Source organism: Antechinus flavipes, chromosome 1, assembly GCF_016432865.1.
Source record: "Antechinus flavipes isolate AdamAnt ecotype Samford, QLD, Australia chromosome 1, AdamAnt_v2, whole genome shotgun sequence".
Classification (NCBI taxonomy): Eukaryota; Metazoa; Chordata; class Mammalia; order Dasyuromorphia; family Dasyuridae; genus Antechinus; species Antechinus flavipes.
The window spans coordinates 314,174,400-314,192,220 of NC_067398.1; the positions used below are offsets into that span (position 1 = coordinate 314,174,400).

The 17,821-nt window shown below is 31.8% G+C and overlaps 1 protein-coding gene across 4 annotated transcripts in view; it reads left to right on the forward strand.

The window, feature by feature from the left end:
* Positions 1 to 17,821, forward strand: part of AGTPBP1 (ATP/GTP binding carboxypeptidase 1) — a 207,131-nt gene that overhangs the window by 155,481 nt on the left and 33,829 nt on the right. For 2 of the 4 annotated variants that reach the window (XM_051966091.1, XM_051966105.1), the window contains one exon: positions 12,290 to 13,024. The exons of the other annotated variants lie outside the window; for them this stretch is intronic. In XM_051966091.1, coding sequence (XP_051822051.1) covers positions 12,290 to 12,467 — 178 coding nt within the window. In that variant the 3' untranslated portion in view covers positions 12,468 to 13,024. Of the gene's footprint in view, positions 1 to 12,289; positions 13,025 to 17,821 lie in introns of those variants that run through there. 4 annotated transcript variants of the gene reach the window in all.

Sequence of the window (17,821 nt, forward strand, 5' to 3'; positions counted from 1 at the left end):
TACCTTCACAAAAACTTGTGTTCCATGTTTTTCATCTTTTCCTTTCCCTTATTTCCTCCTCCAGACAGCAAGCTATCTGATATAAGTTAAATGTATGCAATTCTTCTAAAGATATCTCCATATTTGTCATGCTAAGCAAAAAAAAAAAAAAAATCAAAAAGGGGGGAAAAATGAGAAAAAAACCAGGCAAACAAAAAAATGAAAACATTATGCTTTAATCCACATTCAATCTTCATAGTTCTTTTTCTGAATGGGGCTGGCATTTTCCATCACAAGTCTATTGGAATTGCCCTAATCACTTCATTGTTGAAAAGAGCCAAGTCCATCACGGTTGACCATCATATAATCTTATTGCTACTATATACAATGTTCTCTTGGTTCTGCTCACTTGCCTTAGCATCAGTTCATGTAAATCTTCCCAGGCTTTTCTGAAATTAGACTTTTCATCATTTCTTATAGAACAATAATATTATATTACCTTCATAAACTATAACTTATTCAGCCATTCTACAATTGATAGACATCCACTATCTATTTCCAGTTCTTTGCCACTGTACAAAGAGCTGCTACAACCATTTTTGCACATGTGAGTCCTTTTCCCTCTTTTATGATCTCTTTGGGATACAAACTCAGTAGAGACACTGTTGGATCAAAGGGTGTGCATATTTTGATAGCCCTTTGGGCATAGTTGAGAATAGTGGGATCATTTTACAACTTCACCAGTTTTCCCTCATCTCCTCTAAGATTTATCATTATCTTTTCCTGTCATCTTAGCCAATCTGAAAGATATAAAGTTGTACCTCAGAGTTGTCTTTCTTTGCATTTCTCTAATCAGTAGTGATTTAGAGCATTTTTTCATGTGAGTAGAAATGGTTTTAATTTCTTCATATGAAAATTACCTATTCATATCCTTTGACCATTTATCAATTGGGGAATGGCTTGTATTTTTATAAATTTGAGTCAATTTTATGTGAATCATAATAAGCTAAATTGGAGTATAAAATATAATATGGAGTAATAAAAATTTGCATATGTAAATTGGCTTTTATAATATAAATTGTGAACTAGATTATGAAAAAGTAACTCAGTACTGAAGAACTGAAGAACTGAAGAACAAGTACTGAAGTAACTTCAGTAACATTTTGTGGGTATTTGTGCATCATTTGGGCTATCCATCTGTTATCATCATTTTATCTTGCTAGTTAATTGGTCCAGTTACTTTTTTCAATTACATATTTTTGAGGCATTATCCTTTATTCCAAGAAATCATTGAAAGTAAGCTATAACTTACTTACACCCATAATACTTATGATCCAACTGGAATTTTGATTCTTTGGAGATACATTATTCTATAAGCCTCATAAAAATAGTATCATCAGTAGATTTGTCATTTAAAATATGTGTGTGTATGTATATAAGAGTATGTGTTTGTGTGTGTGAAAGAGAGACACAGAGAGAGCCAGGGGAGGGAAGGGTGGGATAAAAGGAGAAGAAAATGAAATGCAATCTGATATTTATTTCCTGTTAAATTGTGGTTCCATTTTTTTTTTTTTTTTGTCCTTCTGTGATACCTGTTCAAGATTTTATGTGAAGACTGATTTAGCATCCTGGATGCCTTAGAATCAGCTGGAGTCAGGATAAGCAAAAGTCCTTGGTCTTTAGAGATAGAAGTGAAGGGGATGGACGCAGGATTTCCACATCTCCTTTCTCCTCATCTACCTCCAAAAGTGACCCTGACTTGTCTTACTCCACTCCCTAATCCCTCCCACAATTATCTGTATACACTAAAATATCAAGCTAGCACAGAATAGTGGGAAGGGCTATTTTCCAAGTATATGCTAATAGAGTTATTGTCCAATCGGTAATTAGCCTTAAGTGCTTGGTTGTCTTGATTTCAATGCACCTATTCAGAGTTTCAGCCCTTTACAATTTTATATATGTATATGTGTATGTATGTATGTGTGTATATATATATGTATATAAATAAATAAATAGATAAATAGATAGTACTATGTCAGTGACTTGACCTTCAGACTGAATGTTGCAGTATGGACAATGAAAAATTTTCATCTACTTGTATTATCTTGTTTCTGATGATTAAGCTAAATCTCTTTTGAGTAGCCATAGATCTTACTAAGAAGGTACTATAATGTTTTGGGAGTTGATGTAAGGAACATAATGTCCTTTGTAAACAGCAGATCTGGATATTTGCCCCATTAATCTGGGATGAATTTTCTAGTTGGACTATAGAGAATAAATATCCTTCATGACAATGTCAGACAACTTGAAGAAATACACTTCTCTTTGTTTTATGCTTTTAATGACATTGATAAGATTGTTGAACATAATCATTTCTGTGGTTGTAGGTATTAGATGATTACATATGATCTTAATGTGTTATTTTGGAGCATGGGAGTAATCAAGCAGTAAACAAAAGAGGAATTTATATTTTCTATGTCATTAATTTCCCATTCTGTAATTTACAGACCCCTAAGGTATTCTAAGGGGTCTACAAATCCATATGCAAATCCATTAATAAAGAAACATACATTTATGTACTTTTCAAAGGTATATAGAGTCTGTTATGATAATTAATAATAAAGTACTTAGCAAATGTCAACTATCATTAAAGTTTACAAAGCATCTCATATACTATGTCTCATTTAATCAAATCTAAAAATCAGAGAATAGATTAATAAAATTGAAAGTAAGACAACTATTGAATTATAATCAATAAAACTAAGAGCTAGTCTTATGGGGGGAAACACAACAAAATAGGTATGCCTTTGGTTAATTTGATTAAAATAAGAAAGAAGAAAAGCAAATTATTATTATGAAAACTGAAAAGGGTGAATTGACAACTATTGAAGAAGAACTTAAAGCAATAATTCAAAGCTATTACACCCAACTGTATTTCAACAAATCTGACAATCTAAATTAAATGGATGATATAAATTGCCCAGATTAACAGAAGAGGAAATAAAGTATTTAAATGACCTCATTTTAGATAAAGAAATTGAACAAGCCATCAGTGAACTGCCTCAAAAAAAAAAATCTCTAGGGCCAGTTGGATTTAAAAAATGAATTCTACCAAACATTTAAAGAAGTGAATTCCAATACTATATAAACTATTTGAAAAATTTTTATGATTCAAATATGGGCCTGATACCTAAACCAGAAAGAACCAAAACAGAGAAAGAAAATTATAGACTAATCTTCTTAATGAATATTGTTGCAAAAATTTTTAAATAAAACATTCGCAAAGATATTACAATAATTTATCATCAGGATAACACACTATGACCAAGTGTGACAATGCTGCTTGATAGTATATTAGGAATGCTTGGGTTGATCCAATAAATGCAAAAAAAAAAAAAAAAACAACAACAACAACAACAAAAAACAAAAAACCCTTCTGACAAAATATAGCACCCATTCCTATTTAAAAATATCAGAGAGCATAGGAGTATATAGATAGCTCCTTTGAGCATGGTTCCAAATCACTCTTCAGAATGCTTGGAATTACTGGTTCATATCTGTTGATTATTTATCAATTATGGAATGACATTATTATTATAAATTTGATTCAATTTCTCTATATCTCAGTTCTTCCTCCTTTCCTCTTTTCCTTTTTCCCCCTCTAATTTTAGTCGACTTTTTACCTATGCCTTCAGTTGTTTTTTGATACATATGAAATACAATCAAGTATGTATTTCATGGCTATCTCATGGGAAGTAATAATTTTTATGGACTTCACAATATCTCTCATTAGCAGTTATCTAGCACCATAAGTACACAAATAAGTGAGCAAAATAGGGGAAATGCTAATTGAATTCCTCAAAGTGCATTTGCCCCAAATAACAAGAGGAAAACGGGACTTTTCACTTAGTCCAGTTCTATTTCTATGGGGTCACTTGAATGAAAGATACAATAAAGGTTTGCTTTTTGTATTCTCTTTGCCTCTCTTGAGATATCAAGTCCCTGTTTCTAAAAGCAAGTATGCCTTTTGTAGATATATATCCAATAAGCAGCATCTGTACCACTAATTAAATTGGAGGAGGTTTGGTTTAAATATTTATAAATGGGGTAGGGTAGTTTTGTGGAATTGTCTTTTGAATGAAGTCTGTTTTTAAATGAATTAAATTTTGTGGTCTTGGAGTAATCCCCAGGACATTCATTGGAAATCTACCACATAGAAATTCATCATAATTTGACATGATTATGTTTATTATCTAAAAAAAATTCCATCTGATATAATATTGACTCTCCATTATTCTTTTCCCTTCAGGAAGCCTGCCTCTCTGAATCAATGATAGGGATATTGGTGGAGTGTCAGTAGGAGTCTGTGGTGGTCCTATAATTATTATACTTTGCCTCATATGCCTATAATTGCTCCTTGACTCTTTTACTTAGTAGACAGCTTTTTCCTTCTATTCCAGGATTACTTTACCACTCCTTGACTTTTTCAATTATAATAGATGTGTAGCACAAAGGAAGGAAAGTAGGAATTCCCAAATTTTGCCATTTTTCCTTAAAATTTTATTTTATCTAATTTGAGAGAAAACAAAGATTCTCATCAAGGTCATTTTGGAGAATTTGAAGAAGATACTGATAAATCATTTAAAAGTACTTTTCAATAGTATAGAGAGATAAGGACTAAACTATTCATGTGGATAAATTGAATTTTTTTTTCAGTTATATGAAAACTTGATGGACAAATGTGATAAGATAATTATCAAGTTCTTGACAGTTTTTTTTTTTTTTTAAACAAAACAAACTTTTAGGTGAAAGTTATTCTCTGTTTCTTAAAATGTGACAATCTTGTTTGTCTTCTGTAATGACAAAGTCAAATTTTGTTTCCAAATTCTCTAAAGGCAGAGTTTTCAATTTTTCATGACCACATGAACATAATTTATAAATAAGTTTTTTCTTAATTAATTTGTTATCAGGTCTATTTTAGAATTTTTTGCCACCAAATTCATTTGCATTGATTTAAAACTCCAGTTTTTACTGCACTTTTAATTTTTACAAATAATTTATCATTTTTTCTTTGAGGTACTTTTCTAGTTATATTAAAATTATCTTATACCTGTAAATCTGTAAATATTTTTAAATATTCTAAACTAAATTTGTCACAAGGAATGTAATGTGTTACTGTCTACCTATAATGTAAGCTTCTATTATCTAATAGAAAATTTGATTTAAAAAAGTATTTCTAATCTTACATTATTTAATATATCAGTAAAATAAGTAAGAATAAAATGTTTCCTCATATTCTTGGGATAATGTCCGGGCTAGCTTTCTGAAGGTTCTCTGGATGGGCCTTGGTCTTTAGTTGGAGAAATAATGAAGGCAGGAGAGCCTCGAAGATGGTCAAAGATGGAGTCCCAAGTCTTCTCTGTGTCTGTGGATGAGACTCCTCTGTGTCCGTGACTGAGAGATTCCTTCTGTCTCTGTATCTGTGAGACTCCTTCTGTCTCTGTGTATGAGAGACTCTACCTTAAATACTTCAGTACAATTATATCACAACAATTGAGCATGTGCCAACTGCCCATTACATCACCATTACATTAAGTATATGTTTAGAGAACCATTATCTCATGCTGAGTAGGTGCTTAACTATAAGCATCCTGCTATCCTTGATTCGAGTATACCTTTGCAGAGATCTGGCCTTCTACATCTTGGAACCAATATTCTTTTGGTTTGTCCTTTTAAAAAAATAAAACAAAAATATATAACATGAATTTGATGTATCAAGGAAATTATTTTGAAGCCATTACTCCTAACTTATTCTTAAACAATTTTTTTTGTCTTTTGTTACAGTTAGGTAGAAGTTTATGGTTCATTGATCAAAGTCATTACTATGTCTGTACAGTTCAAAGCAGCATTCTCTTTTTGGGCCTTCTGTGTGCAGAACATTTTTACCATAGACTGGTTACAGATGAAATACAGTTCATATAAAACATAGTTCTTGTTCTGATAACATTTTGTTTAAAAGTTTGGTTTGAAAAATAGAAACATGCATAGATAATGACAATGTATAATCTTATATGAAAGTTATGTCAGGGAATCGGTGTACTGTAATACAGTGCAGGGTACTGGATTTTGGCATTAGACAGCCTAGGCTCTAATTCTAGTTCCACTGCCACTTAACCACCCATGTGTCTTTGGGAAAAGTCAGTGAGCATCTCTCCTTTGCAAAAAGGGTTATACTAGATTTTTTTCTGTTTTACCTCTCTAAATCTATCATTACATGAGGTACAGAACAAAAGTGCTTTGGGGAAGTAGGAAGATTGATACATGGAAGATTTCAAGTAAGAGGTGGCATATTTATCAGGATTTAAATAAGTAGGATTTCCTTAAAGTCCTTCCTCTCCCTTGCTTTAGCCCTCATTTCTAAGTTCTAACCAAGTACTGGATACCTTTTGCCTGTTTACCAACTCACTGTCTCAACCTAAACTTTCCCTGCCCTTCCTAGGCATCCCAAAGCATTGCTAGACTTTGAAGTTCAGACATATTGTCCTCTTCCCAGCTGCTCATACTGCTGAGGTGAGCAGGAAATCACCAACTACACTCCTTCTGGGAAAATGGTGAAATTCTCTGCCATACTATCTCCTCTTGCCCTTAGTCATCCTTCCTGCCATTGCCTCCTAATGATTGTTGGACTTTGTCATTATCCCTGTCTTTCCATTTGCTCTGTAATTGAACTCTACTTTATTTGTTGTCTTCTTAGTTAGAATGTGTGCTTTTTATGGTAATGGCCTCTGATGTACATCTCTGTTTTTGGAATACATTTGTAATGGCCATATACTGTGCCTATATGAAGAGATGTCACATATTTAAAACCAAGGCTAGAGTCTTTTGCAGGTTAGCCAGCACATTCCATTCAAACCAGAATTATTTCTTCATTTTGAGACTATTGGAAATTAGTAACTAAGAATTCAAACGAACCATATATTTGCACTAAGTGGATTTAAGAATTGCTTGTCAGCCCAAATAAAGGGGAAATTACAATCATAAAAGAAAAGTACTTTTAAGACAAATAAAGAAACGAACATCTTAATCCTAGACCAAATTTAACTCAGTGATTATAAACATTTTTAGCTTATTGCAAAAGGAAGTGGACAAGTTTTGCCTTCAGTTTCAGATAGGTTACACATTATTTTCCAGTGAATAGATAATAAAAAGAATCCATACAAATTTAACTTCTATGTATAATCAGAGATAGTCTTTAAAACATTTTTACTGATTTTTGTTAGAATTTCATTGTTACTTCCCACTGCTATATTTTTACATTATCAAAACAGGATGATATAATTCAGTTTCCTAAAAATGAGGCAGAGATTCAAAAGCAAGAATGAGAATTTCTCAAGGTAGTAATTGTATTGCATTGAGCCCTTGGGAGAACTGTTAATCCCTCTTCCTGTCTGTTTTTGTAGTTTTTTCCCCCTCCTCCCTCCTACCTCTTATATCACATCCCTTTTCCATAGTGTAATTCCTTCTTTCTGGGTTTTTTTGGGAGAGAAGGGGAGGAGAATAAGAGGGAGATACTATTTCAGTATTTGTGGAAGTTGCTGATTAAAGTTAGACATAAGTTAGTTTTGAATTTTATTAGCCAAAGGAGAGAGAGAAATTTTGAAATTTTTTTTATTTCTATTGTCTTTCTTTAGATTTGTTTCTTATTGGCAGTGTCCTAAAGAACATAATCAAATTAATAAAATTGCTCAGTAAACATTTTTTGTACTTCCAATTTCTTGGCTTCTGTGTGTACTCATTCATTTATAAACTTTTTAATTTTTTTTTTTTTAGGCAGTTGGGGTTAAGTGACTCGCTCAGGGTCACACAGCTAGCTAGGAAGTGTTAAGTGTTTAAGGTCATATTGAACTCAGGTCCTCCTGACTACAGGGCTGGTCCTCTATTCACTGTGCCATCTAGTTGCTCCTTATTGGCTTTTAAAAGTCATAAATAAGTTGTATTTTAAACTTTTATTGAAAGTAATAATTTGAATTCTCCTAGTTTCTTTAAAAATTGGGAGCTAAATTTAATCAATTTTGTACTTTAGAAACTTTTGTGCACTATTTAACACCTTTAAGTGATAAAATTAAATGTAATGTTGATTCTGTTTTAATAATTATTATTTTGATTGGTGAAATATAAAGATGATAAAGAATAGGCCATCGTTTTTGAAGGATGTTCAGTCTTGTTATTGCACACATGAAATTTTATTAGATTATTGAAGTAGGTTGGATTTTAGAATATTCTTGTACCTTTTTTTGTCAAATACTTTAGTAGAATCCAATTTTAAAATTAAAATGTAATTAAATTTACTTCTTTCTTTTTAACTAAAAATATGAGGAAAAATAAAAATATTTAAATATAGGACCGGCTAGATTATAAAAGCTCCCACTGCTATATTTTTACATTTTCAAGTTTTGCTAACGGTGTTGATAAGTGATCATTTTTCCTATTGAAGCAATAGTCACAGAAATATTATTCCTATGGCAGTTTCATCATGCTGTTTTAAAAAACAGGATATGCTCCTTAATGCTCACTTTTCCTAGTCCTTAACACAGTGCCTGCAGATAATAGGCATGTTTTTTGGATTGGATTGACTTGATTTTTGGACTGACTTTCCTAATAAAGCATGGGATTCTCCCTACCTTTTCACTTTTTCAAATGAAAGAGAGGTAGAGAAAGAGAGACAAAGACAGTGAGACAGAGGTAGAGAGACACAGAGAAAAAGACAGAGGATACTTAATTTGCCTTTCTTGTTTAATTACAAAATCCAAGATATGTTTATTTCCTTAGGATTCCTTTGATTTCTGCTTCAGTAGATAGTTCTCCTTGTTCAGAATTAGATATAGAACTGCAGCTTCTTTTATTATTTCCTCCACCTTTAGAAGAATGAAATCATTAAGGGATGTGAAGAATTCCTCAGCTGTATTGTTTTTGGCGAAGAGGGAAAACTAATGTTTGAATAAGTCACTTACCACAATATTTTTCAAGCCACTCATTTATTTCCTCTTTCTGCCTCTTTGATCTCTAGATTATTTTTATGACTACATTGTTCCTATTTCTACCTTCACTGATCCTCATCCAAATGTGAACCAGGATTCTTTCCCCAACAAGTTTAGTTTTTTAATTACTATAGGTTCCCAAATGAGGATTTACTAAGAGTGTTTATTTAGGTTTTTCCATTTTTTCTCAACATATAACACTAGTTTGTTTAATTGCTTTTGGCTTAAAGCTTTGCTGCTTCCAGAGGAATTGCCCTCAATTGTTTTCTGAAAGGTCTTAAATAGAAATCTAATTTCATTCAGTTGTAGGCTCTTCCTTTGACTTTTTTCCTCTCCCTACTAATCAGACTTCAGATTCCTGTGCATAGAATCACAAAATCTGTTTTGTCTCTTTCCTTTAGTCTTCCATCCCACTGGCCCTTGAGTTGAAACTTTATTAAAAAGCTCCTCAGAATGGACTAGGAAGCCTTTAGCTGAAAATAAATTGAGACTCAGGGAGATTTAAGTGACTTTCTCCAAGTTGCCCAGGTAATGAAGAGTAGAGCTGGGATAAGAGGTCTGATGGAAGAGGAGTGCTTTACTGCTAGCTGGAGAGACAAGGGAGAAGGCTTGTGGAGGTGATACCTGAATTGGACCTTGAAGGACAGAAAAGTTTATTACAGATGGAGTTAGAGGGCAGTCCATTCTGAATATGGGAAACAGTGTTTACAAAAGTATGGAAGCCAAGATAAGTGGAATAGTGAATAATCCAGTTTATCTGGAACATAACGTTATGTACATGAAGGGGAGTAAAGTAAAATCATCCCAGAGAGTAAGTTTTAGAGAGACTTGAATAATAGCTCAAGAAAATTCTCTTTTATTTTGTTATCAATGGTGAATCAAAGCAAGCTTTAAAAAAATGCAAAATGTTTTGTAAAACTCAAAGCGCTGCACAAAAGGAAGTTAAAAGAACTCCAGACCTACCTCATTTATGACTATTGTGTTGCATTCACATTTTCTTAGTAGTGAATTATTTATTGTGGAAAAATTTCTTATGCTGATATCCAAGTTTCTCCCAAAATGTTCTTTTCAACCTTACTTACTGCCTTTTCCCTTAACATAGCCTAAAGACTAGCCAAATTGGATTACTCACTTTACTTTAAACATACTGTGGGGTTTTCTTGCCTTTGTTCTAAGGGTGGTCTACATTTGGACTATCCTTTCCCTGTCCCACTAATCTTCACTGGTTGATAGCCTATTTTTCAAGGGTCACTTCATATGCCACCTTTTCCATAATGCCTTCCATCCATCATTCTTGGAGGCTTCACTTTCCTGGATGATCTTTAAGGTCCTTTCCAGCTTGGTCTATGGTCCTATGATCCTCAAGACCACATAACCCCAAGCTTCTTTGGACTTTGTACCTTCCTAATGGCACCATATCTTTCTATCATGTTTTTTTTTTGTTTTTGTTTTTGTACATGTCTTACCTCTTCAGACTAGATAGTAAATTCCTTGGTGTTATGGACCCAGACTCTTCTGTTATCTTTGTATCCCCTTTCTAGCTTGTCTAAAACTAACACTTAATTGGTCAAATTGAATAATAAGGGTTTTTTTAATGTTACAACAAAAATATATATTTGAATCTCTCTGTTTTGTTAAAGGACTTATAAAACATAACTAATCTAACTTAATACACCTTAATTTATTTAGAAATGCAAAGTTAAACTCTCATGGTTGGTATTTGATTTTATAGTTTTTCAGTAGAAGGCAGTGGAAAGAAAGGAGTGATAAAATTTATGGCCTTTTGTTCCTCAGGACACACATGAACAGAAATAAAGAAGAGAGATTTCTACACATATCCTCCTCCTATGATATTCCTATCAGTTTGCTTTATCTAGTTCCCCATCTTGATATGGGTTGGGGCATGTATATGTGTAAAAGGTCTTTAGGATCTTGGCCTTGGAGTTGTTTGCTATCTGAGAGCTCCAAGTACTTTAAGGAGGACTAGATATAACGCAGGATTTCAGAAGAACAAGAATATATTAAAAATGCAGTGGCTTTTTTTTTTTTTTAGGGAAATTCATCTAAAATCTAATGAGGTTTGGAGTTTAAGTAATTAGATCCTATGATGTTAGCACGTATGATTGTGCTATATGTGCTCTGAAGACACACAATGATTTATTAAGCTCTTAGGACAGCATATCTAGTATGAGCACTGGATTCTTAGGAAAAGGATTATTCAAATTCAAGGAATATTATATATTCCTCAGTGCTTCAGTCTGTGACATTAACTTAATTTGTGGTCAAAATGAAAATATATTCTTGAAATGCTGATAAATCTGTATTCTGAGATGTTTCTTCCCCTATGTATAAAATTCTAACACATTGGGAGAAACCAATATAATTTGATGATGAAGAAAAGGGATAAATTATAGTCTATAATAGAATGCTTGTCTTAATCCAAAACTACTTTATCTAATGAAATATTTAGAAGCACTTAGTGCTTTTAAGAGAACGTATTATTCTGTGACCCAGGGGAAAGAAATTAAATTGGGTGTGTAGTATTCACTTGTTTTTTAATTTTTCCTTGTCCTGGGGAAACTATAAACTTGTAGATGTTGTTTCTTAGTTTTTTTAAATTTTATTTTAGCCTTCTTCAATTTACTCTAATGGTAGATAATCACTTTAGTGTCTTGGAAAAAGTGGTTTTTTTTTTTTGTTTTTGTTTTTGTTTTTTTTTTTTTTTTTTTTTTAGCACATTACTCAAGAAACCAATTAAACATCCACAGTTACTTATTCAGCCCCTTGAAATTACCTGCTGCTGGAAGCTAAGGTGCTTAAAATGGAACTTTAGAAATATGTCTTTGTAGTCTGCAAATAAAATTGATGAATGCATGCAAAGACAAATCTTAATATTTTATTATGTATGAATATCATTTTGCTAGACAGTTGTAAGTAGAATTTTTAAAAATTACAGGGTATACTGACTTTTTTGCAATATAATTTAAAATTAACATTTTTACTCTTGTAGTCAAATACAAGAAATTTTTACTAATGCATCTCTCTTATTTATGAATCATCCATTTTGTAAACAGAACTTTGACAAATGTTTGCGTTACATACCTTTTTCCCCCCTAGTTAACACAACCTACTTATATTACATTGGAACCAAAGATTTTGGATAATTGAGTTAATATGTAGGGTAGTAGAGTAGGTAGCCATTCTGCATACAGTTAAAATTAGAATCTTAAAATCTAATGCAGCCTTGTATGTTGTGTCTATTTTGGCTACAGCCCTACCACTTATGTTTTGGAAGAAGATGAACCTCGTTTCCTTGAAGAAGTTGATTACAGTGCAGAAAGTAATGATGAGATAGACATTGAAATGCCTGAAAATGTTGGGGATTATGAACCTTCTGTCCAAGAAGATGCACTTTCTGATACGGAGTCATCAAAAACATGCCTTCCTTGAGCCATCTGCCATCCCCTGTAAATGGCTAAAGAATAAGAGAAATATCTTAGTTTCTATTGGATAGGAAACTTTAGATTTTTAAAAAGAGGTGACTCAAAAAGACAAAAAGTAACTGGAGCCAGTTTGGTTTCAAGACAATAAATGTGTTTTTGATTTATGATAAAAACTGGCATTTGTTTTATTTAAAAAATTCAATGCCCTGATTGATAGCATTGAATTATCAAAGATTGATTATCTTTTTTTTTCAACAAAACTTTACTCAGTATCATTGCATGACTTTTTCTCTTTATCCTTAATCAAATGGATAAATTTGCAATGTTTCAGAGTAAAAAATATAATTCTAGGTCCCAGTGGTAATAAATTGTTGAAAATGATATATATGTACAGGGATTTCTATTAATTTGTGTGTTGTTTGTGTGGGAGTGGGCGGATATTGAAGACAAGAAATTAAGTTCTTCAGAATGATGTTAACTCTTTGATTGTGTTTGAAGTAATCTAGAACTTGCTTTGAAACCATTTCCTTCTACAGTTACCAAATTAAACAAATCAAAAATTAATTTATCAAATGTTGCTTTTGTTTCTTCATCCCTTAATACACTCAGATTATATGGTTATACATATACATCCTAGATTCAAAATATTCAAAGAAACCCACATGTGAACATCTATTTATAAAACTTTATGTACATAAGATGGTTTGATTACTTCAGTAGGCTGAAGCTCTTGTTGTAGTGCACCTGTGCCTGCCATGAATTATGTATTTGTATGGCTCTCTTTTCTGAACAAGTATCTCCTGAGACAAACTGGAACTGATCTCTGCAGTCATGACAGTTTGTTATTATGAGGTTTTTAAAAAACAAAAACAAAAAAATCCAACAAAACACATTTACCCAGTGAGATTACTACTACTCAGCGCTTGTTAAATGAAAATTTATATATTGGACTATATATTTATTTACACCTTTCTGTATTTAATATTGCATGTGCTATGCTAAAGTATTATTAATTCTATTGAAGTAAATTTATTCAGGGCATGCTTACAAATTATATCAGAATCAAATGTATCTGGGGAGGAGAGGAGGGAAGTATTTAGATCACTTCTTATTGTGATAACTTCCCAAATTTTAGACAGGCTTTAGAAATGACTATAATATATTAGAATACTAATTTTTGAAAAAAAAACTAATGACTCTGTTAATCTTCTGTGAATTAAGCTTTTGTTATAACAAATATTAGTGCTATTTGATAAGTCCTCAAGAGGACTTTGGTGCCTCCCCTTTGGCACACATCTTCTTAAAGCCATTTCGGGGTAGTAAAAGTGATTTTTCATCAGGAATCCTAAAATACTCAAATTTGTCTCTGGAGGTTTTTCAATAAATGCCTATAAAGGGAAAGCATTTTTTCCCAGCTTGTGGTAATGAAAAGAAACTATCAGTATTTCAACTATTTTTGCATTCCCCAATTAAATAACTACATTTTAATGTTTAGTATTTTAAGCATTTCATTCATTCTGAATAAAGTTTTTTTTTTAGGTTTCATGGGAAGATGGTATTGGACAATTTACCTCCTCCCCCCCCCCCAAAGGAAAAAAAAAAAGCAGGATTATCCTTCCTTTATATGCACAGTGCTAGTTCTAGCATGCTGAAGAGTCTCAGCAGAGTGAAGCCTGAGCAGACTGGGAGTTGCTAGTTTGTTCTTAGTGATGATACAACTAGATGAATATTTAAAGCACTTTAATTGAGTAAAGAGAAGTTATTGATGCTAAAATCTTATTTATTTCCAAAAAATATGGAGAATGAGAAATATTCAGGTTCACTTTTTCCATAGCCTATAACTTTATGGATTAGAAATTGAAATATTGTGAGTGAAAAGCAGCTATATTTAATATGCTACATTGAGAGATTCAAAAGGTTTAAAATTGTAAAAACCCCATAGATGGATAGAGATGGATAGTAGCAATATTTTCAATTCATTAAATAATGGTATTGAAACACTTAAACATCTGTTAATATCTATTCCAATTTTTACATGTTTCTTATTCAAGAAATTAGAAAAGAAAATATTTAGCAAATGAATTATAAACATTTAGCTTTAGAAGAACAAAGTACCTCCATCTTTCTATTTCTCCATTTAAAAATCTAATAAATCTATTTGCTTATTAGTCATTAAAACTAATACTGCTTTTTTCATCTATGACTGAGGAATTTCAGCATTTAAAAAAAAATAGGTGCTATTGCATCCAGTGCCATCATCATTGTAATTAATAATTTTCTTAATCTGTATTCTTATGTTAACTGCAGTAACTAGATTTAACAATGTGACTTAGTAATGAAACTTGGAGTAATTTGCATCAGATGTCTTTTTTTTTTTAAATAGTTACAATCACAAATTCTAAACAATCATAGTATTTTAAAGCTGGAAGAGATCTTAAAGCTCATACACTACAACTCTTCATTTTATAGATGAAGGAAAGGAGGCTTCTAAGTCTATTAGAAGTAGATTAATCTATTCCCACAGTACCATAGAAGAGGCTGTCTATTTCCTGACCTTTCCCAAAGAACAAATACATGTTAGAAAATATGAGGATTTGATTTGGTTTGAAATGTTAATCCATCTGGAATTTGGATAATTTGTAATATTTTATTATTATTCCAGTAAGATATAGAAATCTACAGAATACACTTTTAATCCATGTGAGTAATATCCTTTGTTTGAATAGAAGATTCTGCCTTATGTTAAGTATCTTTCTTGAATAGTTTTTGCCACTTGTGCCAACTTTACATGTTGTTTACAGTTGTGAAATTTTGTGTAAACCCTATTGACACATAACCCAGTATTCATTCAAATAGAGGTACAGCCATGGTACACACTAAATTTAGTTAGCCTACATTTAAGATGACTATACATTGTAAGTCCTGTAATGGATATAATTGTGGCAATTTACTGTGCATGCCCCAGGAATAAATTAAATAACAATAATGCAACTGTATAATAAAGGTTTCATTATCAATCACTGTTTCCCCACACCTTTCATTGTATAGAAAATAAAATCTTGGTAACTTTGTGCTTTTTTTTTCCTTTTGATGGAAGTGTAGAAATATGCATACATAAACTCTTAAGAAAATATACTGAAGTAATAGTTTCTTAGTATTTATGGTGTACTTAGCTATATGTTATGAATATCTATGGAAGAAAAACAACAGATGAATGCTTTTGTTGTGAAAGCTGGATATAAATTTCGGGAAGCTAAAGAGAAAATTTAAAGGAAAGCTTCATCTCTTCTATGAAATCTAATTATTTTGAAAGTTAAAACTCCAAAATATCAAGAGGGCTTTTTGTTGTTTGGGTATCTAAAAAAATTTTCTAGATACCTATGCTGGGGTTTTCCCTAGGTACAATGTGTGTGCAGAGTATGTCATTCCTTTTCTGTACCCTTATCTGCCAAGTATCCAAGCTAGTACCCAAAGCCTGTCCAGAGAACCACACAAATTTTTTCTCCTTAGCCTTGTGTTTCAGATCTTTCTTCACTCATTTCACTTTCTTCCCCAGTGTTGACCTCATCTCTCCTCCCCACATATAAACCTTCTTCAATCAGGAATCTGTTTTAGGATTGGATTCCTTTGATAAACTAATTGATGATGACTAATTAATGATTTAATGATCTATCAAGGATCTTTGCATATTAAAGAAAACATCCTGGCAGTATAATGTTTAAATAAATAAACTCCAGTAGTAGAATTTTAGTCACATCGGCAGGTAAACAGCAGCAGTAAACTTTTGGGATTCAGTATCTCCCTTAAAATCTTAATATGTACTGTGTGTATAACATACAAAGTCACCTACTCTGATTCTAAGATCCAGGATATATACATACAGCCTTTAAATTTCCTCTGAAGTAGAAATAAATTTTTGTTATAATTTATCACTATTTTGAAGGCCACATCAGAAGTTTGAAACAGCCATATAGGTTTAGCTGCATGATTTTAGATCTTTTGGTTATTAGATATAGAACATAACCACCCAAAAAAGAAGTTAAAAAAAAAAGATAATTGAAAAGATTTGTAGTGAACTTAAAAGGAATTATAGCATTAATTTGGATTGATTATAGTGCATGCTCTTTCAAACAATACAATATGAGTATTTTTAACTTTTAAACTTTAACTTCTAAGGTTAAAGACAGATGGCAGAGTATTGATAAGTCTTTAAAAGCAATAGGTAACCCTATTAAAAGGAAAAATATATAGGAGAGACTTTGGTTTCAATAAAAATAGTGTCTACATTATTTAAAATATAAGCAAATAGTTGTACAGCTTGTCTCTAATCTTGCAAATGTGATTGGGTAGGGAATTTGAAGAGATAGGAATTGTCTCTATTTTTAAAACAGAATTCTAAAATCCTGTAATCTGTTCTCCAGAGTATTATCAGTCCACAAGCATTTATAAGCAAAATATGTGCCCAATACTGTGGTAGGCACCCATAAATAGCTTCTATGTACTTAAAATTTTTCCAGTCCATCATCATAGTAAGCATCCCTAATATCTTTCTCTTTTGTTTTGTATCATTAACAAACTTCTAAAACAGTTTAATAAATCTATCATTTCCCCTTAATTTTTCATTAGAGTATGGCATATTTATGATAGTGAGACTATCTGAAATGGCAATATGTAGAAATGACAGAAAAGGGAGAGAATTATTAAATCTAGACATATTTCCATTCTTGGCTGTTTAAAATAACAGATTCATTGTTGACATTGGTACACACACCAAAAATTAGCCCCTGATTTTTTTATTTTGTGCTTTTTTATGCTTTCCTTGATTTAATGTCTTTTTGGCTGTTAGTAAATCAGATTGATGTGTCAAAGAACTCATTAAAATCTTGTTGAGAAGATTCTAAATAAACCTTTATTTCAATAAAATCATAAAGTCACAAATGTTGTTAATGTCATTTAAAATCCATTATGTCCCAAATCCTCAGGGAATGAAATTTATATTCTCCAAACCTAAATTTCTCTTCTATTTAATTTCTTTTTTGCCATGAGTTTTTGTTATGTCTATCACTACTTAATATGGTTAATAGAATGAATACAAAATAGAATAAGGCATAGTGTTTACATGATAGCAAATACATTCTGGTGAAAGATGTTCATGTAAATATGTTAGTTTCTTAATATGGAAATTTTAATTTACAAACATTTTATCACAATATTGATTTAAAATTAGTATGTTAAATAGGATTGAGGAGAGGTTTCTAGATAAGAATAGTTTTTTTGGCATGAACTCTATTCTCTCCACAGATGGATAATCTGGAAGAGTAAACTATAGTATCATTTGGAACTATCATCCCCCATATAAAG